General features: G+C 40.3%; 1 protein-coding gene across 1 annotated transcript in view; it reads left to right on the top strand.

Moving 5' to 3' along the window:
- Window positions 1–540: 540 nt before the first annotated feature.
- Window positions 541–27605, top strand: part of LOC114464319 (growth arrest-specific protein 7-like) — a gene marked incomplete at its 5' end in the record, with an annotated part of 44236 nt that continues 17171 nt past the window's right edge. Inside the window, 8 exons of the mRNA XM_028448354.1 lie at window positions 541–755; window positions 3688–3741; window positions 9815–9898; window positions 10700–10806; window positions 11529–11603; window positions 15339–15417; window positions 20207–20335; window positions 23200–23323. Of these exons, the coding sequence (XP_028304155.1) occupies window positions 541–755; window positions 3688–3741; window positions 9815–9898; window positions 10700–10806; window positions 11529–11603; window positions 15339–15417; window positions 20207–20335; window positions 23200–23323 (867 nt within the window). The remainder of the gene's footprint in view (window positions 756–3687; window positions 3742–9814; window positions 9899–10699; window positions 10807–11528; window positions 11604–15338; window positions 15418–20206; window positions 20336–23199; window positions 23324–27605) is intronic.

Genomic DNA, 27605 nt, shown 5'->3' with positions numbered 1-27605 from the left:
TACATTTAAATACTAACGTGAAGATAAATTTGGATCGCATTCACACACACTTAAATCAAGGCTCTACCCCTTGATTTATTATTTTTTTTAAATGGTAAAATTATCTTCAAACAACCAATCCATAAATACAATAATTGCTCTTACGAGGTGCAGCAGACCATGATTCATGTTGAAGTACTCTAATAACTACTGTAGTAACCAAACCTTAACGGGTTATTAAAGGGCTGAGTGGCTGACGCACCCACATATTTCATACATACATATTTCACTCTCATTTGGTATTGATAATCAAAGCATTTGATTTATCCCAGAGTAAGTGTGCATGCTAACACATTGTCACCTTTGAGTTGTAGCATTATACATACATGTGGTGGGCCACATAGACCCCAAATCCTATCTCCACCTTACAGACCTGCAGCCAAGGCAGGAACCCCTGTCTTCACGCAGGTAAACGTCGTCCTCTTCTGAAGAACAAACACATTCTTCTTCACACTGAAAGCCAACGTCAGCGTCCTCGTTTTTGTCAATCCTCACGAACAGCGATCACCTCGCTGGCTGCTGCTGCCGGGCAAAACAGCGTCCACAGCCGCCTAGCTTTGCTTCGTTCCTCGCAGCGAGACCTCTGTCTCGTGGCTGCTGTGCGCTGCCATGTGTCGCTCCCTCCTCACGGCGAGATCCGATCTCCCAGTCGCTGTGCTCCGTCTCGCAGCCGTCGTGCTCTGCTCACTCGGCTCACAGATGCGATCTGCACCTCGGTCTGCTCCGTACCTGGCGTGCATGAGACCCAGTCTCCCAATGCGAGGCACCGACTCTTTGAGAGCTGTTTTCCTCGATTAGTAGCCAAATCCACTACTTGGCTACCTTAATGGGTTATTAACTCACTCAGTGCCATTGACGAGATAACTCGTCATTTTCATTTTTTCACGGGGATTACTAGAAAACACCCTGGCGGAGGTCTCATCAATTTCTAAGCTGTGGGGTGTTGTAGTGACCAACTGTGCCCTGAAGATGGCAGCAGTGCACCTTTAGATGAGAGATTAGTCACTGATGCTACCCAGCAAAGGAGGAAGAAGCAGGAAAAGAAGTGAGATTATGGCACTACAGAGTGATATTGTGACGTATCCAGCAGCTCACAGCTCCACATACTAACACAGAACATGTGTGGACCTGAGTGGATTATTGATAATGTTGTGATCGTGAGATAAAACCATCAACTAACCGGGCCAAACTCCGGGCGGTGCCGGACTGGTGGGGCGTGGGGGTACCCCTTCCCTACGGATGGGGCTTGGTGCTTGTCTCGTCTCCTGGTTGCCTTGGGGGCGCGCCTTGCGGCGTGTGGGTCTGGGGTGGCCTGCCGCACCGAGGTGGGCGCGCTGGGGGGTGCTGGCCTCTGCGCCGGGGTTGGGGCGGGGCTGCTCGGCACTCCGGGGTGGTGCTCTTTGCTGGGGGGCGGCTCTAGCTGTTCCGGTGGTTGAGGTCGGTATTGGCCGCTTGGTAGGTCTGTCCTGCTATCTGCGGGCTGGCGGGTGGGGGTTCGGCGTGGGTCCTTCTGGCCTGGGGTCTGATCCCTGCTGGCTCTGGGCCCGCCGGCGAGTGCCTGCTGGTTGCACGTTTGGCGCGCTCTGGCCGTCTGCTGGACGTGGGCCTTGGCGCCGCTGCTGGGGTCTCGGGCGGGGGCTCTCTGGGCCCTCCCCTCGGGGGTTGGGTGCTTGGGTGTGGGTGGGTGGGGGGGCGGGATGCTGGCGGGGGGCCTTAGGGTTGGGGGTGGGGGTCGGTGGCAGGGGGCCTTGGGGTTGGGGTCGGTGGTGGGATGGGCTGGCTGCTCGGCTGCTTGGGGCTTTCCTCGGATGTGTGTGTGGGGGGCGGTGGCTTGCCTCTCAGCCTGGGATCTTGGGGGCATCTGGGGGGTTGCTCGGCCGTGGGGGGTGGCCTGGGGCTCCCTGTTCCCACTCTTTCTGCTGGCCTGGCTGCATCTGCGGGCCCGGGACAGTTCCTGGGTTTGCGGTAGCGGTTTTTTGCACATATACTGGTATACGATGCACTGGCACGCCTTGGGATGTGGGATAAAACTCATACTGGCTTAACTTTAGACACGTTAATCCCAAATACCTGCTTTAGGTACTACCATTCACTTCATGCCCCCTGTCCACAGCCACACCATTTAGCTAAGCTTCACACTTGTCCACTATACTGGCTGGATTACACAACATAATAGCACAATAAGTTGTACAACTCACATCTCACCCTCACTGTAAAAACATCTATTCTCCCCACCCTTTCTATTCCTACCTTGAGTCTTCTCCTCTCCCTGCTCCCTTCCCCTCCCCCTCCCTTTCACTTAGGTGTAACACTGCTCTCCCCTTTTTATATCCTCCCTCTAGTAAAAGATTTCTTACCCTTCCTTAGGGAGGGCTGGTGATGGTCCACTATTAAGCAATAAAATAAATCAATTTATTTTATGCAATAACAAAACATGCATTACTGTCTCATAATGATTGCACTTCTTGTAGTGTTGACCTTTGACATCATGTGCAGACAAGAGAAAAAAAAAAAAACTAACCAGGCCAAACGGGTCATCCCTGTGTGTCGGGGGGAGGAGGGGGGTGTGGAGGTGGGTACAAAATACCTCCAGCCTGTGAGCCAGATAGCAAAATAATAGGTGACATGTAGGAGATAGTAGCACACCTTTGGACATCATCCATGCTCAGCAGAGCTCAGAGGGAGAGAGGAAAGGAGTTTACCGAGACAGAAATGGTGCTACGTGCAGAGCTGACGTTCTCAGCAGCGCACACTCCGACCAGAGCAAGTGTGGAACTCATGGATAATGTGGCGATTGTGAGATAAAACCATAAAAAAACGGGGTAAGCAGTGACACTCTGCATGTCAGGGACGAAGAGGAAGTTATGTGTGTGCAGACTGACGGGTGAGAAAGTTGGAGGAACGCCAAAATACAGTAAGAAATCCATTCAACTCTGACATAGATAGATAAATAAAAATGATTTTATCATCAAAAGCCTGGTCTGTGTTTTTTTTTTTAGTTTTATATAAGGAAACAATGTTCAGATGTTAGAGTTGTCACTAAAGCAAAAAAAAGCTTAAAAGTCACTGACAGGATTTTTTTTTTTTACAAAAAGGCTTTTTTCTCAGCTTTTTGTTCTGAAACTGAAGATTTGTGTAAAACTTGCTCTATTAAACGGCTGATTACAAAAGAACGAAACGAGCTAGAAACAATTTTTTCGCAGTTTCATTTTACCACGCTTTGATTTTACAACTTGAGAGTCATGTCAGTCGCTCATCATTGCTTTCATTCACACGTCAAATACACAATATCTGCATTTCTGTCCTTTGACGCATGTGCATCCATTGCTGAGATCGCTCAAACCAAAACTGATAGCAAAAAGTCAACCTTCAGTTGTAATTAATCATCAATTACGCAATTACAATTTTAATTGACCCCATATGACACATAGACATATTTATTATAGATGTTAAACATCAGGGATCAAAGGTCATAGAATCTTTCTCACCAAACTAGACGTCACCACCTCCTAAAACTATTTAGACTGAGACTGGTTATAGAGGTCCACACAGTGTACCAGATCATCACCTGGAACACACACACACACACACACGCACGCACGCACACACACACACACGTAATGTGACTTCTCCTTCTCGCTCTTGCAGAGCCCAGGATCAACGTCTCCCACAAGGAAACACAACAAGGAGACCACAGTGACGGTGAGTGAAGACCAGTTATGGAGGTCTCCATAGAGAAGAGCAGTGATGATTAGCTGCAGTCTTTGGGCTCACAAGGTCAACTGGAGTGAATGTATATCCTGATTTATTATGATCACAAAACACAAAAATCAGAAGTTGCTGCAGAACCAGTATGAGCTGGTTTAAGAAAACCAGGAAGTGAAAGTGTTGTAATATTTCTGTTTGTGATGGTTGTTTGTGCTTTTATTGAATCTGTGAAGCATTAACCCAGTTAACCCTTTAACTGGTATACATTTATATATATATATATAAAACCCTTTAACACCGATAATACAGTTAGGGTTGTCACAATACTAGAATTTCAAACTCAATACCAATACTCAAAAAAAAACTCTTCCATTTTTGATATCACAGAGCAAAAAAAAGACAAAAATTTAGAAGCATAATTTCTTTTAATAAACTATGAACACTATACAAAGTATTTTTAAATGAAGTGAAATGTAATGCAACATTTAACAACACTAACTATTACACTTTTTTGAGAAAGTATAAGAAAATTTAGCAGCACCTGTAAACAATCCAAACTTAAATAACATAGTGCAAAACAAATACTATTATTTATAATAAATTAAAAACAACTGTTCTGATCATAGTAAAAGTATTAAAATAGGCTCAAGTATTCGGCTACAGCCCTGTTTATTTTCTGGTGACTTGGCTGCATATTTTATTTGCTGGTCAAAAAGGGCTGGTAGGGTAGGCGGAGTCTCAGGGATCAATGATTTTGTGCGTAGGGCAGGGTCAGAGCTGCCGTGGAGGTGGAAACATTATCTCACCAGGTTTTTTTTATAAATCCTAAACATTTTTCATTTCATTCAGCATTTTTTTAATGTTTTCTTTCTCACGGTAATCTGTTCATTAGACAGTTTGTTTTAAATAAATAGATGCATACTAAGTTTTGACATTCTACCTAGAATGTTTATAGACTTTATATAACATAATGTACACATTTCTTGTTTTCAGAGATTCCTAAAGATAGGAATTATTCTCTTACTGTAAAATGTTTTATGGGATGTATTTACACAAACACTTCATCAAATTGACGTGTATTTTATTTTATTTATCCAGGTTAGCCACACCATGCCTTGTTCTCATGCACCTTATTTTGAAATGGTGTTCTCTAATAATAACAAAAAAAGAACCTAGTTTGATATTTATACACATTTTTGCCCCCCCCCAAAAAAAAAAAAAAAACTTTACTTTTTACTTTTACTCTAGTAGATTTGTACACCAGTAACTTTACTTCTATTTAAGTAAAATTTCATTAAAGTAACAGTACTTTTACTTTATTAGATTTTTTCTGTACTCTATCACTGATAATTACATACTTCTGATGGGCACTGTACTAGTATATATAACCCAGTTAACCCTTTAACACCTGTAATATATATGTTATATACAGTGACGTGCTGTGACCACTAGGGTAGGCAGGGCGTTCCAAATGGAGACCACCAATGTCAACACCAATGACAATTTCATATGTTTCTGTTGGCAAGTGTTAATTCACTTCAATTCATCTTTATTTGTATAGCACAATTTACAGTCATCTCAAACCCAATAAGATCCACATGAACAAGTATTTATCATCTAACAAAATCAACATTATAAACACCATTAAAGAAACAAACATTATTTAATATAGCCTCCATACTCTCCAACAACATATATCTCATGACACGACAGCACATCTGTTGTTTGTGTTGGAAACACAGAAACATGGAGAAAATGACAACAACAACAACTCAGAACATCCTCAGTGAGGAACATCCACAAAGTCAATCCTTCCTTTTGTTCCATTCACTGTAGAAAGAACCAACAATGTTCTGACCTTATCTTTGCTGAAGCTCTGGTAGCTCAGGTGTTGGTCTCCATCTTTTAAAAACTGTCGTTTTTCCTCAAAACAAAGTTTCTCTATCATCTCTAGCGCTGTCATCCTGACTGTAGTGTTATCCCTCCCACGAGCTAGAGAACGTAGCAGCAGCGGTCACATGGCATCTATTCACTAATGCACTGTGAACGTACGTATAGCATTTAGCATAGCACGGTTACGTCCAAAGGCAGCGTAGAGAGCTGCCTTTGGACGTAAATGGTTTTCATCTTGGGGACCTGACTGAGCATGTGCAAACACGCAATGGAAACAGAGGCAGAGCAGCAACGTGCATTTGGGAGTGGGCGTGGCCTCCTCATGCCAAACAGCGGAGCGAGACTGTGCAGCTGTTCCAGGAAATAGTGTTGTTTTGTAATTTGGGCTATGAAAAGCACAAAATGCCGACACTTTCAAACTTATAGGTACTGTAGGCTATTGGAAATGGAAAAATAATTTATAATTATATTATAATTAAAACAAATAATCAAAATATCAATTCACCCTTGGGTAGGCACTGCCTACTTTGCCTACCCTGACTGCACGTCACTGATTATATATAGGGGTGTCACTTTAAAGGGGACATATCATGTTAAATCCACTTTTTTAGCCCTTAAATACATTTTGTTGTATATTAAGAGTGTTTAGAAGTACAGAAAAAATCAAATTAATCTCTTCAGGTGCTCCATTGATATCTTTATATTCTGTTTTGCTCATATTTTTCAATCTGTTTAGATTTTTCTATTCTCTATTACGTTTTTTGAACAATAACATCACAGTATTTGCAGCAGAACTGCTAAATTAGTTCATCAACTCCAGGTCCAACACTTAGAGCAATCCGCCATTTTTATTTCTGGCTTTTATTTTGTAGTCCAAGCTCCAGGATGCAGAAGTTACGAGAGGATAAGTCAAAATGTTGGGTTGTTGGATGTAGTAACCCACACGCTTCATTACACCGTCTCCCAGCATCAGAACCTTTTCAAAGTGTCTGGTTGAGTTTTATTTTTTATAGAAATGTACCACATCTGTGGATAAGGTCATTTTTGTGTGTGTGAAGCACTTCAATGATGACTGCTTCATCAACCTCCACCAGTATAAAGAAGGATTTACAGAAAGACTTTGTCTGGTTGAGGGTTCAATTCCTTCTATCTTTGGAGACGATGAACAGAGCACTTCGCTAAGCTGTAAATAACGCTAAAAAGTGTGATGATAAGACGTCCCTGTCATTGTTTTGTTAGCATTAGCAGTTGCACCGTCTTCATATGTTAGCGCTGTGTGCTCGTTTTAGATCCTTGATGATATGGCCTACGTGATTTAATTTAAGTCTAAAGTTTTCATTAGCCATTTCATTTTGACGTTTTTGTCTCTGAAAAGACTATTAAAATGCATTTCGTGACGTTAGCTTGGCGCTAGCGTTAGCTCGGTGCTTGTGTTAGCTCACTTGTTAGGGTTCTGCAGGTTCATCATCTTCATTTTCATCTCGCTCCACTGGGTCAGACTCTGGCTGGAACATGTAAGGCTGGATGGACAAGTCTAACGTTGTTGACATTGTGTAAATAACGTGTGAATAAAAAGTTTATGCTCCGCTACATCGCCGTATCTCTTCTATCAAACTACAAAAATGGTCGAGCAGGGTGGAGTTGAACCGAGAGGGTGCGGGGTATGAAGTGTCTCATTTGCATTTAAAGAGACAGCACCAAAATGAGTTGCTCTTAGAAGCACATCAGAAAAGGGGAGGAGCTTTAATAATGAGGAATTCAGACCCAAGCATTGCAGTTCTGCTTTATATAGACCATAACTGTATGATTTATATGTAAAAAGGAAGGATTTAAAACAATGATATGTCTCCTTTAACACGTTAATTGCAATTAATTAATTACAGGAAAAAAAATGCACTAAAAAAATTAATCGCGTTAATCACTTGTTTTTTTGCACCGCAAACAGCACACGTTCCTGGTATACCCATAATACTGATGCACCAGCTACAACAGTAGAGTCTGAAGAGCCTTTGAAAGCGTTACTTTTAGTTAAACTCACACCAGATGGAAACTAAAACCCAGTTGTGTGCAAATTGTGCAAGAAAGAGTTAGTGGATCACCGGAGGTCTTCAAGCCTCCAGCGGAGGTTTTCCACGTCAATGCTAACTATATAGCAGCTAGCACGGATAGCGGCCCCACGGACACTACCTTAGACTGAGCAGGCAGTGTCTCCAATCCACACTGGACCAGATGTCAGGGTTCAGAGCCAATATGAATAAGTCCATGAGGGACAAATGAACAAAGTGGCCCATGCCCCCCAACGACTGGAGATCCCGCCCCCTCTCCGCTCCCTCTCTCTCCTCCTGTTCTTATCCCACTTCTCATCTAAACATGATGGCGCCAAAAGTGGCAGCCGCGGTGTGTTGATGTGTGTTCTTTCCTTTGCAACGACCAAGTTAAATTCCTACTGTTCTAAACTGTACCTGGAGAATAAAAGCCTTTCTGATTCTGATAAATGATTGACAGTCCACCATTGTCGGTGGTAGAAGATGTGGGCGGGGCTACTACTACTAGAAGTGATTGCTTAATGTTATTACAGTTCTTTATTTTTTGATGAACAACGTTATTTGTTATGTGCTAATTTACAGCGCTGTGATTGATGGGTCTGTTTTATTTATTATAAATTATCTGAAGGAGAGAATAAACACAGTAATTGTTCTTACTGTTAATGATGTGATAACTTATAGCACCACATTTGGACCTGATGTTTTATTTTATTACAATTTTCTATTATTTGGAGATGGACAAAAGTACACATCAATACTCCCCTGATGGTCTAAACTAAAGGTATCAGCAGCCTTTGGGTCTCGTCTCACATACAGAGGAATGGAAATGGTTCAAGTTGGTTAAAAAACAAACAATAAATGACTTTATAAAGACACTTTGTTATATATCAATCTTTCCATCTGCCACAATAATGTAATTTAATTGAGAGCATTTCTCAGCTAGTTTTAGGTGAGATTAAAAATAGATTAATTAGATTAATTAATCACAGAACAAAATTAATTAATCGCACAATATTTTGAATCTATTGACAGCACCATGGTTAGCTGTCAGTTGCACAGTTAGCTCACTGCTAACACGGTTAGCTGTCAGTTGCACAGTTATCTCACTGCTAACATGGTTAGCTGTCAGTTGCACAGTTAGCTCACTGCTAACACGGTTAGCTGTCAGTTGCACAGTTAGCTCACTGCTAACACGGTTAGCTGTCAGTTGCACAGTTAGCTCACTGCTAACACGGTTAGCTGTCAGTAGCACAGTTAGCTCACTGCTAACACGGTTAGCTGTCAGTAGCACAGTTAGCTCACTGCTAACACGGTTAGCTGTCAGTTGCACAGTTAGCTCACTGCTAACACGGTTAGCTGTCAGTAGCACAGTTAGCTCACTGCTAACACAGTTAGCTGTCAGTAGCACAGTTAGCTCACTGCTAACACGGTTAACTGTCAGTAGCACAGTTAGCTCACTGCTAACACGGTTAACTGTCAATAGCACAGTTAGCTCACTGCTAACACGGTTAGCTGTCAGTAGCACAGTTAGCTCACTGCTAACACGGTTAGCTGTCAGTAGCACAGTTAGCTCACTGCTAACACGGTTAGCTGTCAGTAGCACAGTTAGCTCACTGCTAACACGGTTAGCTGTCAGTAGCACAGTTAGCTCACTGCTAACACGGTTAGCTGTCAGTAGCACAGTTAGCTCACTGCTAACAAGGTTAGCTGTCAGTAACACAATTAGCTCACTGCTAACACGGTTAGCTGTCAGTAGCACAGTTAGCTCACTGCTAACACGGTTAGCTGTCAGTAGCACAGTTAGCTCACTGCTAACACGGTTAGCTGTCAGTAGCACAGTTAGCTCACTGCTAACACGGTTAGCTGTCAGTAGCACAGTTAGCTCACTGCTAACACGGTTAGCTGTCAGTAGCACAGTTAGCTCACTGCTAACACGGTTAGCTGTCAGTAGCACAGTTAGCTCACTGCTAACACAGTTAGCTGTCAGTAGCACAGTTAGCTCACTGCTAACACGGTTAGCTGTCAGTAGCACAGTTAGCTCACTGCTAACACGGTTAGCTGTCAGTAGCACAGTTAGCTTACTGCTAACAGTTAGCGCTGAGCTAACTGTAGTTGTTTCTCTTTCACAGATCAATTGTGTGACATTTCCAACCTGTTGGACTGAACAACAGCTGCTCAAACCACATGAATGGAGCTACTGTGATTACTTTTGGGTAAGGCCACCATCCGTCATCCATCATCATCCATCCAACTGATCATCTATTTTAGTGGTCACCAACACGGTGCCCGCGGGCCCCAGGTAGCCCGTATAGATGATGTGAGTGGCCCTCAGCAGCACTAGTCACCAGTTAACTCTATATAATCTATAATCTGATAAATGCCAGGCTCACAAAGATAGATGCATGTAACCATGATCCATGTTTTAAATGAATCATCTTTAAATGTTTTTTTTCTCTGAAAGGGTTAAGGTTAGCAAGTAATATAGGAACATGATGATTCCTTATGAAATGTTTCAGAAATGAAACAATGGTATAAATTAGGAGAAATAAAGTGTTTATTATCATTCCCTCTAATAAAAGTAAAACTGAGTAATTACAGTATCTCAGTGTTTATCAAACTGGTACCCCTTCAAATTATTCACCACTGATTTATCTAGCCTGTTGATAAGCCACACCCACTTCCTTACTTTTTGTCAGAAATTGGGTGTGGTAATGCTGCCAGCTGCTAGCTCTGTGCTAAAGTCATACCAATATGATCTTTCTGCATATTGTTTCTATGCTTTTGTCTATTTTTGTACATTTTCTTTTATTTTTGTGTCTATATTTCTTGCATTTGTATTTTCCTTTGTGTGTTTTTTATATAAATGTGTTTGTTTTGGACTCATTTAATGTATTTTTGATCTTTTTTTTTTTAATGTATCCTGGTATCCAAAGTAATTTAGTTTCCTTCTGACGTCACACAAACTTTTAACCCATAGCACAGCTTTTATTAAGTGGTATTTGATGTGTTGATAGAGTGATAAAAAGGATCCCCAGGCCACCACGGGGTTTGACGTTTTACTGCACAAACAGCTGAAGGGGAAACAGATGCAGAAAGAGATGGCCGAGTTCATACGAGAGAGGTATGTTTCACACCAGGTTACCATGGAAACCACACTATTGTCATTTAAACAGAGCGTTTCCTCTTGTTGCTAATGGCTAGAGCTGTAACGATACACAACAATCACGGTTCAATACGTACCACAGTTTTGAGGTCACGGTTCGGTTTATTTCCGGTACTGTATGGAACAAAATGCAAAACATAAATTTGCTTTTTGTTTGTTCAAAATTTCAGTAAACCAACAACGTATTTAACATTATACAGAATATGAAAATGAAGTTTAAAAAAACACAATACTGTTGTAAAGTGCTGCCTGGTAATAATATTTTCAAACAAAAACATTAAATATTATATAAATAAGCTCACAGCTTGTGAACAGCTTTTAATAAACATAAAGTACAGCACAGTTCCAGCATGGAGACCTTGGTTTAGATCTTCATATTTATGACCAGAAGAATGTACTTGTCCACATTGTCTACAGTAAGTGTAGATCTGTTGGTAGTTACACATGATAAACATAAACGTGCTTTATTCAAAACTTTAGTAAACAATGTATTTAACATTATACATAATATGACGTACATGTAGCTGCAGGCGGAAGTAAACACACGCAACTTCCGTTCCGTTCCAGGAACCCTGTACCTGAACCCAACGTCCTGTACTGAAACGGTTCAATACAAATACATGTATTGTTACACCTTTAGTAATGACTGTGTGCTAAAATGTGCTTTACTTGTATCTCAGGATAAAAATTGAGGACGATTACGCTAAGAGTCTCTCTAAACTCTCACAGAACGGCCTCGGAGCTCTGGAGGAAGGGTGAGTGTCACGTTACATCACTTCCTGTTGGACTTTCCTCTGGGTGCACTAAAGCAGTGTTTCTCAAATGGTGGTACACAAGAGAGAGGTATATAATAATAATAATACATTTTATTTGTATAGCGCTTTTACAGCTGCTCAAAGACACTTTACAGAGATAAACAATAAGTAAAAATACAAAGGCATAGACAAGTAAAAAAACACAATGTAATAAATAATAGGTAGACTATAAGATAAAATGGCTATACATTAAAATGACTATACATTAAAAGCATTCCGAAATAAGTGGGTTTTGAGGTGTTTTTTGAAGGTGAGAAGGTCTGTGCAGTCTGAGATTTTGAGGGAGTGAGTTCCAGAGGGTGGGGGCGGCAATAGAAAAAGCTCCCCAGGTTTGGCGCCTGGTCCTGGAGGGAGGGGACAGGAGGTTGGTGACGGAGGAGCGGAGGGATCGAGATGAGGTATGGAGATGAAGCAGGTCAGTGAGGTAGGAGGGGCCCAGGTTATGGAGGGCTTTGAAAGTTATGAGTAGGACCTTGAATTGTATGCGCTGAGGGACAGGAAGCCAGTGTAGATTTTGAAGAACAGGGGTGATGTATTCACGGGAACGAGTGTGTGTGAGGAGGCGAGCAGCGGAGTTCTGGATGTATTGAAGTTTATTGAGGGTTTTGATGGTAGGCCGTAGAAGATGCTGTTGCAGTAATTGAGTCTGGAGGTAATGAAAGCATGAATGATGGTTTCGGCTGCAGAAAAGGAAAGGGACGGGTGAAGACCTGCAATGTTTTTTAGATGAAAGAAGGCAGACCGGGTTATGTGATTTATGTGCTGTTGGAATGAGAGTGTTTGACAAAGAGAACGCCATGGTTACGGATGAGAGGGGATGGTGATAGAGTGGTCTGGTCAAGATGAAAAGAGAAATTCTGAGAGGAGTTTGATGTTTTGGGGGCCAATAATGATGATGTCAGATTTTTCGGAGTTGAGTTTGAGGAAATTGTGTTTCATCCAGACTTGTATTTCTGATAGGCAGTGGGTGAGGGTGGAGAGGGTGGTGGGAGTGATAGATTTAGTGGAGATGTATAACTGAATGTCGTCAGCGTAGCAGTGGAAATGTAGATGTGACAACGGATGATGGAACCAAGGGGGAGAAGATAGAGGACGAAAAGGAGAGGACCAAGCACCGAACCTTGGGGGACGCCTTGAGACAGGGGAGCAGTAATGGAGGAGCAGTTATTGATCCGGATGAACTGTTGTCGGGTGGTGAGGTAGAACTGGAGCCAGGCCAAAGTAGAGCCAGTGATGTTGAGCAAGGTTTTCAGGTGGGAGATGAGAATGGAATGATTGATGGTGTCAAAGGCTGCACTGAGGTCGAGGAGGATGAGTATATTAAGATGGCCAGAGTCAGAGGAGAGCAGAAGATCGTTTGTGACTTTCAGTAGGGCTGTTTCTGTACTGTGTTGGGAACGGAATCCAGACTGGAAGGGTTCGAAGAGACTGTTGGAGTTGAGGTGAGATTTTAGCTGGTTGGGTATTAACAAATGAAAGCATTAAAAATATGGGTACAGTTGTTTGTGCCTATGGGCCAAACAGCAGCTCAGAGTATCCTCCGTTCTTGGATTCCCTAGGCTGCAGTTTGATGATAACTTTGTAGTTGTGTCGTATGACTTGCGGCTACATGTCTTGGACACTAGGGTGAAGAGAGGGGCGGAGCTGTCTACTGATCACCAGAGTTGGCTCTGGTGGCGGGGGAAGATCCCGGTTAGACCTTATACCCAAACGTACTGTGAGGGTCTGTTGGGAACGTCTAGTAGAAGGAACTTCAACTCCCACCTCCGGAAAAACTTCAACCATGTCTCAGGGGAGGCAGGGGACATTGAGTCCAAGTGGGCCTTGTTCCGCGGCTCTGTTTTCGAGGCGGCTGATTGGTGCTGTGGCCGTAAGGTAGTCGGTGCCTGTTGTGATGGCAACACCCGAACTCATTGGTGGACACCGGGGGTGAGGGAAGCTGTCAAGCTGATGGAGTAGTCCTGTCGGGCCTTTTTGACCCGTCTGTCTCACACACACGCTGACGAACCACGCCACCCCTCCTCCACTGTCTGAATCCGCCACTAAAGAGTTTGTTAGTAAAAAAAGAATAATGGTTGAATAATTTAGAAATGGTTTGGCTTCAGAGTGTCACATGACCAGCAGTAATGTGTGCTTTGTAAGGAATTTTGAAAACCAGTTTCAACTAAAGGTTTGAGCATGTCAAACCCACCATAAATTGCAGTAGGAGGAGTGTGTCAGACTACGTGCAGCATTTGTGACCTAGACCACAAAGCCTGCTGCAAGCTTCACTGGTCCATGGTGTGCCCCACGAAAAAACCAGTGAAAAGTGGCCCAATATTATCAAAGCTATGGCTTACCATATCGCTGAACACATGGTCCCCATAATAAGAAAGTCTAAGACATGCTCAGTAAAACACTGTGGGGAGGATTCACTAAGATCTGATATAAAAGGTGGTAAACCAGGTGCTTCACCTGCTGCAATGAATTCACTAAGATTGGAGCAATGATTAGCGCACATGCAGAAGTGGTGCAGACCTCCCTATTTAAAAGTGTTTTGCTCGTTCAATGTGGAGAGGTGAATGAGAAGTTCAATTGGAGGCAGATGGACTTCTCTGTCTACTGTACAAACATTTACTAATGTAGAAAATTAAATAAATTAAAATGTTTAAAAAAACAAAACTTTAAAACCTAATGATATTTTTCCCACATCTTTACTGATCAGGCCGTGAAAAATAGGCAGATTTGAACAGAAAATGTCCTTTTGATCTGTCATTGATCTGAGTTAATACAGCAACACAGTCTGTCAATCAGTCTGCATTATTTGAAGATGATCTACTGACCATCATCCAGTAGGTCTGAGCTCCTGAGTAGCACTGTGTCACCACACTCTCATATGTGAACATTGTGCCATCACTACGTAAATTACACATCTGATCAGCTGATTCTGGGCTGATGCTCCTCCCATCAACGCGACACCAGAGTTTTACGGTCAAAACATGTAGAGAAAGATACAGGAGCTCAGTGGAATCTGGAATGGCATCCATGATCTTTGATCAAAGGATCTTCTCTACACCGCAGCCACTGGACTCCACACACGCCGCGAGAGCACGTCCAACTTTATCACACACACACACTTTTCTCTACATTTACTGCAGCTGATCTCTGTGTGTGTTTGCACCTGCTAGTCAGACGTACTATTTTCCGGTGCTCAAACAATCACCGTAAATCGTTCCAGATATGATGAATTGCATTTCCCCCACTGCATTACTTTACATATTCATTAGAGGGAAAGGCGCTAAATGGTTTGTGGGAACATTCTGATGCACAGCAACCACGCACTCCTGATTTCCTGGGGTTTGTACCCTTTATTAGCGCATGGAGTAACGTTTGCACCCGTTTTAATACCTTTCGTGAATCTGCCCGTGTGTGCACTGTAGAGATCTGAAGGTCTCCGCAGGTCGATAACGTTATAAACAGAACTCAAAACAACTCATTACATCACACTACATAATTATCGTGAGCAGGGGAAGCTCAAATACTGCTTATATGTTGTTTTAGATGAAGAAGGCAGGTCTAAACTCTGACCTTATGTTACCATGGCCCTTAAAGGGACAGTCCTCAAAAGGCATCATTACAGCGCATGTGTGTGTGTCTGTGTGTGGATCATGATGATAAACTGTTTGTTTTTCTCAGAACCCTGGGGGAGGCGTGGGCTCAGCTGAAGAAGAGTCTGGCAGATGAAGCTGAAGTTCACCTTAAGTTCTCCTCAAAGGTAGTGTGTATGTGTGTGTGTGTGTGTGTGTGTGAGTGTGCTCTAGCTCACCACTGTGAGGAGCTGTGCAGTGAAATAGATATAGATGGTGCTCTAGCGCCCCCTCACACACTGAGGTCAAAAGCTGAATAGGTTTCACTTCTGGGTGAACATGAACATGCCGTCCAGGTGAAATAAATTTAAAATAAACATTTGGAAATGACAAAATGACAGATACACACACTCGAGGTATTTGGAAGCCGTTGACAAAGTTTCAGGTCAAACTGGCACCGCGTCTGGGGAGATATTTGCTCCACACACACACAGAACATTCTAGCAAAAAAGGTCTGTGTGTGTGGAGTGAATATCTCCCCGACGGGGTGCCAGTGTGTGCATCTGTTATTTTGGAGTCATTTGGTGTTGCAAAATGTTAATTTCAAGATTACGGCCGTCTCAGTAATATTAAAAACATTTTGTACCGCTAAAAGTTATTTAAGTTAATATTTCATGTTTTTTTTAAATTATTCCCATGATTCCAACCTTCTTTTAAATCACTGGTCACAGAGTCCACTTCCTCCTGTACCATGCTATCGTTAGCATCTCAAACACTGAGCTCTAGATCATTTGAAACCATCAGCCACAGGTGAGACATAGTATAAACCATATAACTGTCTGTGTAATTATTCACTAACGCACTGTTTCACTAGAGTCAGTATTGAACTCAACCCGTTCAATAATCCATCTGATAAACTACAGATTCTCTGTGGTGCCGTACATGGAAGTTAAACTCTGACCACTCAGTTCAAAGGTAAACAATGATTTTAGTTTATTAACAAAGAAAAGAGAACAAATTGTAGATATTACTTTAGTTTACTTATTCACTCGTAGTTTGGAGCTTTACTTTTTGTTTGCATATTTTTGTTGTTTTTCTGATTGGTGCTACAATGTCTATGGAGTTTGGTTATCATTGACACACACACACACACTTTATAATAAAAATATACTACATGCGTGAAATAAAACAAAAAACGAAACAATATTTATACAAAAACTAACAGAATAAAAATATGAAAATAAACACCAAAAAAGATACAAAAATACACAAAATGACTCCAGAATCACACTACGATGGCAACAAAAAATAATTATACAAAAAATGCACAAAAAGACAACTGAAAAATAAAAAAAAAATTCACATAATGACTCCAAAAAACATACATTACAGAAAAATACAAACAAAAATATGAAAATGACTCAATACACTAGAGCAACACCAGCGACATTAGAGCAACACCAGCGACATTAGAGCAACACCAGCGACATTAGAGCAACACTAGCAACATTTGAGCAACACTAGTAACATTAGCAGAGTTCCACAGGTGTGGATGTTAATGTATTTGTATATTTAAATCACAGTAGGACATTGTGGGAAAAGAACCAATAATGAACTTTTCCAACATTAATAATTATAATCAAAGTCAGCCATCTTGAAGATGGAGTTCAGACATTTTAACTTGTAAATGACCATTTCTGAGTTCTAATAAAGGCAGTAATAATCATATTTATGGGGGAGTATGACTTACACATTCTGGCCCTTCTCAATTCCTGATGATTGTTACAGTTCGGTGTTGGTGTGGACCCAAAAGCAGAGAGAGAAGGAGGCAGGATCGTAGCATATTGTTCCTGGAACCAATCCATATTTTTATTCCAAAATCCAAACTCCAAACTTAAATCCAAAACAGGGGAGCAGGAACAGGGAGCAGGACCAGACACGAGGAAGGAGACAACGAACCTGAAAACATCACACAATGATCCTGCAGTCACACTGTGTCCAAGCACTCAGCTAAATAGTGGAGGAGGCCTGATAGGGAATGGGCCACACCTGGGTGGAAACACGAGGGAGCCAATCAATCACCACCCAAGCACACAGACATCACTGAGGGGTGGAGCCACAAACAGGAATCCCTGAAACACAGACAAGAGTTAAACACAAACCAAATAAACAAAGACAGAAAAACAAAAGGAGGTCAAATAAACAGAACCTAACAATGATATTTCATATGCATCATGTTTTGGATCATTAAACCAATTTTATTATCTCACAAAGACTACCCACGTCAATATAAAATGCAGTTACTCCTTCCCCCAATTATTAAAATATGAGTTAAGTGTGTGTTATTAAATGTGAGTAGAGTTTAACTGGCCACACCCAGGCTTGATTACTGTTATTATATATATTATAAATAAAAGATGTTAAGTCAGCTACAAGATCTGAGACAGAAATAGGATCCAAAGAAGTTTAAGAAAAAACATCCATGAGTGGATTACAGTTGTGTGTGTGTATATATGTATATACACACACCTCACACTGATAACAGAGGTGTAATTTGTGTGTTGATGACATAAACGAGGTGCAGCGTTTCTCTAGAAAGTTCCCTAACAGCCTCTGTCTACAACTTTAGCTCATTTACTCAGAATAGTGTCTGCTTGTCTTTACACTTCTGTCTCCAACAATATAAAGACTACAATGATGGCGTCCGGGTTTTTCATATATATATAATAAGTCTTTCATATATACTGTATATATATAAATACACTTTCATATATATATTCAGACTTTCATATATATATTTAATTTATTGAATGGCTGGCCATAAATATATTTATATATATATATACATTACAGCTGCAGTCTCTACTCTGCGTAGGAATGAATGGCTCTAAACCCAAGACGAGCAACAGTCAAAGCTGTCCAGTTACACGAGGCGGTGCTGCTTCTGTAGCCAGTAAACTTGCTAAAATGGCAGTGGCTCCGGACAAAGCCCCGGAGACGCTATCAATGAACCAGCTGGTATCGGAACTGGAGAAGTAACGGGCTTCTCTCCGGGAAGACATGGCGGTATTAATCATGGACTCGGTAAAACCCTTACAGACCATGGTGGACGCACTCCGCGAGACTATGAATAACTTTAATGGCCGCCTTACTGCCGCGGAGTCCCTTTGAGCGCGTGACAAGCACCGAAAAAACCGGAGTTACTGAAGATTCAGAACAAGCTGCTCAAGCCCTCAATGATCCTGAAAACAGGTCCCGGAGAGTCATTCTCTGAATTATAAACCTCCCAGAGGGCAGTGAGAAAGGCCAAGACCCGACCGAGTTTATATCTGGCCTGCTGACGGAAAACATCAACCCCGGTGTCTTCTCCAAGCCACCGGAGCTGCAGAGGGCACATCGCTCCCCTGGTTCTAATCCCGGACCAGGAGGGTACCCCAGACCTATTGTGGTATGTTTTCACCGTTTTCATGAGAGGGAGGAGGTGCTTTGGTGGGCCATACAGAACGAGCTTCAGTACCAGGGAACGAAGCTGAGAGTTTACTTGGACGTCAGCGTAGCCACTGCAAAGAAGTGAGCTGCTTTCAACAAAGTCAAACAAGGTCTTTGCAGAAAGGAGTCACATTTAGGCTTCTGTTTCCTGCACGCCTAAAAGTTACATACAAAGATGAAACGTTCACTTTTGAGACTACGGTAGAAGTGCAGGCGTTTTACAATGACCAAGAATTGACCAAACAGGATTCATGATGGGAAGACGTTCATTCCATAATACAAGGATGCTCTTAAAAGTAATTAACGCTTTAAGTTCACGTTTCCTGGAAGTTATTATTTCACTTGATGCAGAAAAGGCCTTTGACAGGGTGAATGGAGGTATCTTTACTTAAATTTCTTTATGCTAGCCCAGTTGCTTCGGTGCATACAAATGGGCTCCAGTCAACCTCATTTCCCCTTTACAGAGGAACTAGGCCAGGCTGCCCTCTTTCCCCCCTGTTGTTTGCCTTAGCCATTGAACCTCTAGCTATCTGGCTACGTCAGGAGGATGGGTTTCAGGGCATCACTCGAGTGGGAAAAGTCCACAAACGGTCCTTATATACCGATGACCTCCTCTTATACTAATCCAGTCCGACTACTTCCCTCCTTGTGGTTCTTGATATCTTTGACAAATGTGGGTCCTATTCTGCCTAAAAGTTGAATTCTAACAAAAGTGAAGTGATTCCCATCAATACTGCAGCCAAAAATATACCCCAGACCTTTTTTCCTTTCAAATATGCATCGGCTGGATTTAGATATTTGGGGGTTTTCATTACTTATTCAATGGATCTACTTTTCTCAAAAAAATTCTCTCCCCTCCTTGAAAGATGCAAAATTGATTTTGATAGATGGGCCAACCTTAAACCCTAAGTTAATTTGGTTAAAATGGTTGTATTACTCAAGTTTTTATATTTTTTTTTGCATATCCCCGTATTTATTAAAAAGTATTTTTTTAGATCCCTCGATCAATTAATAAGTTCTTTTTTATGGGGAAATAAAACTCAGTGCATCAGGAGATCAGTATTACAGCTCCCCAAAACGCTTGGCTCTGCCCAGTTTCTTGTATTATTACTGGTCTTGTAATATTCATAAAGTGTACTGGATTAATGATATAGCTGATGAGAAATGCCCCATTTGGGTTAATATGAAACTAACCCTAACCCTAAAATATCACTTTGTTCTTTGGTTTGCTCTTAACTTCCTTTAACTGCTTCCAACTTTACCTCCAACCCAGTGATCACAGATACCATTTGAATTTGGGTTTAAATGTGTAAAAGTTCTCTTTCTTTCTCTCTTTTCTTCTGCATTGCACAGTGATGTCTTGTTTCACTGAAACTGCTTCCAATAAAAATAAAACAAGGTGATTGTTGAACAAGTGGAGAACGTTAGATTCCACACTTTCATATTATGAGTTTCTGTTGGAAATGTGTCTTTATGTGTTATAAATAGCTACAGAATGAAGTGGAGAAACCGTTTCTCAACTTCCGTGAGAATTTTAAGAAGGACATGAAGAGGTTGGAGCATCACGTCACTGGTCTACGCAAACAACTGGTGGTTCGATATGCAGCCGTGGAGAAGGTGAAGATTCATCTGCTTAACATAAATACATAAGACAGACCATATTTTTAGAATTCCTCTCTCATGTAATCAGATGCTTCCTGTTGTGTAGAGGTTTTCATAATAAAAGACAGTGCTGAGGTTTAACAAACATGATTCCATGATATGAAAGCATGGTACAGAGACTCTCTAAGGGCCACTATTTTGGAAAGAGGCGTTGGCCACTCAAAAATTAAATTCGGCTGGCATTTTTCAAGATGGCCGCCATTGCTATTCAATGGTTATTATACAGGTGTTGGTCATATAATCAGAATATCATGAAAAAGTGGCTTTATTTCAGTAATTCTATTCAAAAAGTGAAATTTGTACATTATATTCATATATTTCACACAGACTGATATATGGGCCGTTAACCCGATGGTCCTGCCAGTGTGAGTACACCCTAAATGTTCTCCAGTCTAGTTCTGTAGGTCTACACTATCATGGAGAAAACCTGACAGTTGTCCAAAAGACACCTTGCACAAGGAGGGGTAAGGTCTGGTCCGCCCGAGTCTAATTATGTTTATTCTCCCCGGGTAGCGTCAGGACGGCGCCCGCTAGAAGCGAAACACTCAGTTGCATCAAAAAACTTGGGAAAAATCCAAAAATGCTCGGATCTGGTCAAACAAGGTGTCAACGGCAAGGTCTGGTTCTCCCGAGGCCGCAAAAGTTTGGTGTTTTCCTGCACCAGAGGTAACCTCAGAGGTGTGAGCAACAGGGAGCGACTTTGATTCTGCTTCCTCCCATTGGCCGAGGTTACCCCTGGTGCAGGAAAACACCAAACTTCTGCAGCCTCCTACGGGCACAATTCGGCCTCTCGCCAAAAACAAACCACATATTTGGACTCGGGGGAATAAAACTCATCCACTGGTGCCACATGTTTTACAAAAAGAGCAATTGTTTTGCCTCGAGTGAGGGCATCTTGAAAAATGGCCGCCATATTGAATTTTTGAGTGGCCAACGCCTTTTTCCAAAATAGTGGCTCTTAGAGATTATCTGTGCCAAACGTCAAGTTTTTAACCAAAGTGAACGATTCTCTTGAAATATGCAATTAATCTGCTGCACTTACAGTAACCTGAGCTGTTAGCTCTGTCTTTGTGACATCACTTCCTGTCATTGTGACATCCTTTCCTGTCATTAGGCTCGTTCGAGATGCGGCTCGCCTGGATGAACGGCGAGAGTAGATGGGGCGGGGCTACAAAATATGCTGCCAAGTCGAACAACTCGACTCTACAACACAATGGCTGAAGTTGTGTTTGATTAGGTCCTCAAGGAAGAGATAGATACAGTAGATATAGATACAGTAGATATAGATACAGTAGATATAGATACAGTAGATAGATACAGTAGATACAGTAGATATAGTAGATATCGATACAGTAGATAGATAGATAGATACAGTAGATATAGATACAGTAGATAGATAGATAGATACAGTAGATATAGATACAGTAAATAGATACAGTTGATATAGATACAGTAGATAGATATAGATAGATAGATAGATACAGTAGATATAGATACAGTAGATATAGATACAGTAAATAGATACAGTAGATATAGTAGATATAGATACAGTAGATAGATGGATAGATAGATAGATACAGTAGATATAGATACAGTAGATAGATAGATAGATAGATACAGTAGATATAGATACAGTAGATATAGATACAGTAGATAGATGGATAGATAGATAGATACAGTAGATATAGATACAGTAGATAGATAGATAGATACAGTAGATATAGATACAGTAGATAGATACAGTAGATATAGATACAGTAGATAGATACAGTAGATATAGATAGATAGATAGATAGATACAGTAGATATAGATACAGTAGATATAGATACAGTAGATAGATACAGTAAATAGATACAGTAGATATAGTAGATATAGATACAGTAGATAGATGGATAGATAGATAGATACAGTAGATAGATAGATAGATACAGTAGATATAGATACAGTAGATATAGATACAGTAGATAGATAGATAGATACAGTAGATATAGATACAGTAGATATAGATACAGTAGATAGATAGATACAGTAGATATAGATACAGTAGATATAGATACAGTAGATATAGATACAGTAAATAGATACATTTTAACTCCATCTCTTTATTACCATCAAGTACAGTAACAATCTCCTGAGTTCAGAACTATGAGTCATCACATTTCATAGTACCCACAACAACGAAAAAGGAAAAATAAACAGAAGTGGATTTGGATAAATAACCTTGCAGCAAAATAAAATATAAATTATTATTAATATTATTTCACTGTGTGGCTGGTGAGAATGTTTGGTTTCAGCTTGTGAATTTGTAAAAGAACCATCCTATCTATCTACTGTATCTATCTATCATATACAATCATGATTATCATTATTATAGTATTATAAAGTTCCTCATAGTATTGCCATGATTTTGTATAATTCCAACTAATGTTGCTAGTGTTGTCCCTGATAAGTTTTCACATGTATTTCATGATGTAATGTTGGATTAATGATAAAGCTTCACTCATTCCAAACATCAGATCAGACTGATAGAAAGGTATGTAAATACTAATTAACCTAGGATTAAACTAATTTAATCTTATTGTTTTATTATTTTATTTAGTCCTTTTTGTTGTGCTTTGATACGTCACATCTGAGCTCCTCCCCTTTGTCCTCAGACTGAGTCACATGGTCCCAGAGCAGCTCCTAGTCCGACTTGGCAGCAGGTGTGTAGCCCCGCCCCCGTTGCGCCCGTCTCCTCTCGTCGATCATCCAGGCGAGCCGCAGCCGAACGAGCTTATTATCTCTTCCCTGTCATTGTGACATCACTTCCTGTCCGTAGGCTCGTAGAGCTCTGTGTGAGAGGCAGAAGGATCTGGAAGTAAAGAGTCATCTGATGGAGATCAAGCTCAGCTCCAAGATGGAAGAAGACATGAAAAAGGCTCAAAGGAAATCCACACAAGCAGGTCAGAGGTCAAAGGTCAACATATCATGTCTGATTAAACTAAACACGCTTTAGAATCATCTGGAAATTACAATCAGGAAATGTGTTTAACCTTTTTTTCTAGAATACTGGATGTCAAAACATATGTTTTATTAAAACAAGGATTAGATTACATCATATTAAATTAAATCATTGCTGCCAGTCATTTTCAGAACAGACACCCCCCTCACTGCCAGCCATTTTAGAGCATTTTGGCTGATTTTGTACTAGGACAATCTGAAATCTGACACCATATTCAAAAAGAAAAAACTCTCTATAGAAAAATAGTTTATAGCTTGTTTGGTTCTTCCATAATCAACAGTTGAACAGAGGCAAGTTTCACACAAATCACCAGTTTGTGACAAAAAGCTGAAAAAAATGACTTTGAAGCCTTTTTTTTTTTTTGCTTTAGTGACACTTTAACATTGATTTCCTTCAATAAAACCATGAGAACAAAATTATTATTTTACTATCTGGGTCAGAGTTGATTAGATTAGATTAGATTAGATTAGATTAGATTAAAATAGAATAGATTACATTAGATTAAATTAGATTACATATTATATTAAAATAGAATAGATTACATTAGATTAAATTAGAATAAAATATAATGTATTACATTAGATTAAATTAGATTACATTATATTATATTAAAATAGAATGGATTACATTAAATTAGATTATACTTTATTAAATTACATTACATTTTATTAAAATACATTATATTATATTGACACATTGTGAACATCAACTTGTGTTTAAAATCACAGTAACTAGCTAAACAAACGTAGCCGTTAGCGAACCCCTTTACAGCACAGACATGTGTACGGTCATTGAGTACATACTAGTTTAGCCTCTACAACAACAATCATCCAGTTAACTAGCTGTTTATAATAAACCATAAACATATCTGATTATTTTATTAGTGACTTAGAGTCCAGACTTTACACTGTGTTAGTGAAGTTACATTTTAGTGCTAAAAGTTTCATATTGATTGATTAATTTGATTTAGTTGATGTTCAGACAAAAAGATTCTAGTTTTATTTTGGTGACAATTCATTTTTTGACTCTGTCATGATGATGAGAATATTTTGTTTAAATCATCTTTTATTGATCATTTATTTTTGTGCAACAGACAACATTTTGTTTTCATTTGAATTTTAGTCATTTTATTTTGGCTATAAAAGTGAAATATAACCTGTTACTGTGCAATAAACCTTTCAGATTTAGAATTGTATTTGTTTAATTTCAGATACATTTTGAACATACATAAATATATCTGCTAATTATAGACATATCATACCACCATTAAGAGAGTTTAACACTACAATATAAGAAATAGAAAGAAATACATTTTTTATTGTGGACGCTCATACTTTCTGCTAGAACTGTTAGCATCTGAGAACGCAAGGCATGATGGGTAATTTTTACATTGAGTCTTGTTTAGGGCTGGACAGTCATCATGTGTATAAAATATGAAGAGAGATATATATTTTTCTATTATGGCTATTGATAACAGTGAACATGACCTTAAATGATGCCAGTCAAAAACACAAGGCATGATGGGAAATGTTTCATGCAGTCATGAATAGGCTTGGGCAAATGTCATTTTTATGAAATTTGAAGCTGCTCGAAATTTGTGTGTCAGAATTAAGCACGCATTTTTTTACCAATTTTTTTCATTGCGCCAAATTATCAAATTTTTCAGCAGGTCTGGGTGAGTTTGGTGAGACTTTGGACATTTTCAGGGGTCAAATTAGATCAAAGGCTAAAGGCTGTATAATGATAAATGGACATGATTTATATAGAGTTTTATCACCACTGTAACAGTCTCAAAGCTTTACATATCAGCTCATTCACACACACACACACACACACACACACACACACACACACACACACACACACACACACACACACACACACACACACACACACACACACACACACACACACATTCACACACCAGTGGGACAGGACTGCCATGCAAGGCACTAGTCGACCACTGGGAGCAACTTAGGGTTCAGTGTCTTGCCCAAGGACACTTTGACACATAGTCAGGTACTGGGATCGAACCCCCAACCTCTTGATCAGAAGACGACCCACTACCACCTGAGCCACGTTCGCCCCATAATAATAATAATAATAATACTAATAATAATAATAATAATAATAATAATAATTATAATAATAATAATACTAATAATAATAATAATAATTATAATAATAATAATACTAATAATAATAATGATAATACTACTAATAATAATAATACTAATAATAATAGTAATAATAATAATAATACTAATAATATTAATAATACTAATAATAATAATAATAATAATAATAATAATAATAATAATAATAATAATAATAATAGTAAAAGCAGTTACAAAAGGGTCATTCTGGCCTTCAGACCATAATTAACCAAAAATTCTAATAATATAAATTAATATAACAGCAAATGACAACATTTAATGTGTTTGTAAACAACACAGGCAATAATATTAATAATGATAATAATAAAAACTAGAAAAGCACTCGGAGAACACAGACCTCCACTAAAGCAGCTCAAGCTCAGCTATCTCAGGATTACCATGACTACCTGTCAACATTGAGCTGTTGACTCTGGGAGAACCTATGACATCATCAACAAGAAGTTCCACAGTGTGGATTGGAAAATGAATGGGATACATATGGTCAAAAATATTGGTACCCCTGCACCCCTCAGATAATGTTGGGTTCTTACTATGGCCTTTTTTTTTGTTATGCTTTGAGATGATTTAGTTGTAATTTGCTCTTTATAAAGTTGAATTGAATTGAATAATGAACCACTTCTCCCAGAAAATGGTGAACATTACAAATACATCGGTATTGACGTTTATTTATTTTTTTGCATTGGAACAACACAAAGAAGCCAAATCTGATTTAATTTTACTCCAAACATGGACTGGACCAAATGATCGGCCCCTCAACTGACTATTTACACCCTTTGGAAGAAATGAGTGAAATCAATGGCTTTATATAAACAACTGCTCCAGGTCCCTTAGACTGGAAGGGTTTCTTCTCCCATCAGCTGTTCTGAGATCTCTCCACAGGTGTTCTATGGGTTTAGATCTTTACAACTTTCTGCCATGATTGACATGTAAACAGACACGCCCACGAATGTGTGCATTGAGCTCAGCTATGGAGTGGGTGGGAGGAGGGCGGGCCATCATCTCACCCTACGTCACCGTGCGTCAGTGTCCCGTCTATAGACACGCCCACTCATGAATATGCATAAGTAGGACGTAAATCAGCCTGTTTGTGTAGAGTTGGTCAGAAAGTGACTTTTCAGAGGATAAAACTCTGGAAAACAAGAGTTTGTGAAAATAAACCTCAAATGTTTTTAGGGTTCTTAGAACAAATGGAGATGATGGTGAAACATAGCATGATATGAACCTTTAAACCATTTTGGGGTGTGTTTTGAAGTGTGCTTTGGGTCATTGTCCTGCTGGAGGACCTATGACCTCTGAGACCCAAAAGTCTTTGGTCGTCTTCAGATTTCATGATGTCATGCACACAGTCAAAGCATCCAGTGCCAGAAGCAGCAAAGCAACCCCAAAACATTAGTGAACCTCCACCATGTTTGACCGTAGGGACCATGTTCTTTTCTTTGAAGGCCTCATTTCATTTTCTGTAAACATGATGTTCTTTGCCACAAAGATCTACTTTGGTCTCATCTGTCCACAGGACAGCTGGCTTCCTATGGTAAGATTTGGCAAAATCCAGTCTGGCTTTTTTATGTGTCTGTGTCAGCAGTGAGGTTCTCCTGGGTCTCCTACCATAGCGTCCCTTCTCATTCAGATGATGATGATAGTAGGAGCTCACACTGTTGTACCCTGTGTCTGCAGGTCTGCAGATTGAGGTTCTTTATCCACCATTCAAGCAATCCTTTGTTGCAATATTTCATCAATTTTTCTCTTCTGTCCACGTCCAGGGAGGTTAGCTACAGCCATGGGCTGGAAACTTCTAGATCAGGGGTATCCAAACACGGTCCTCCAGGGCCGGTGGTCCACCAGGTTTTCAATGTGTCCCTGCTCCAACACAGCTGAGACTTTCTGTAAAGCTGCTTCAGGATTTCAGAAGTGTTGGAGCAGGAACACATTGAAAACCTGGTGGACCACCGGCCCTGGAGGACCGTGTTTGGACACCTCTGATCTAGAAGATGTTACACACAGTGGACACAGGAACATTTAGAACTCTGGATAAGGAGATAGTTCACA

This window comes from Gouania willdenowi, chromosome 6 (genome assembly GCF_900634775.1).
Source record: "Gouania willdenowi chromosome 6, fGouWil2.1, whole genome shotgun sequence".
Classification (NCBI taxonomy): domain Eukaryota; kingdom Metazoa; phylum Chordata; class Actinopteri; order Blenniiformes; family Gobiesocidae; genus Gouania; species Gouania willdenowi.
The sequence above is the reverse complement of the archived record's forward strand: the minus strand, read 5'-3'. Positions and strand labels throughout refer to the sequence as shown.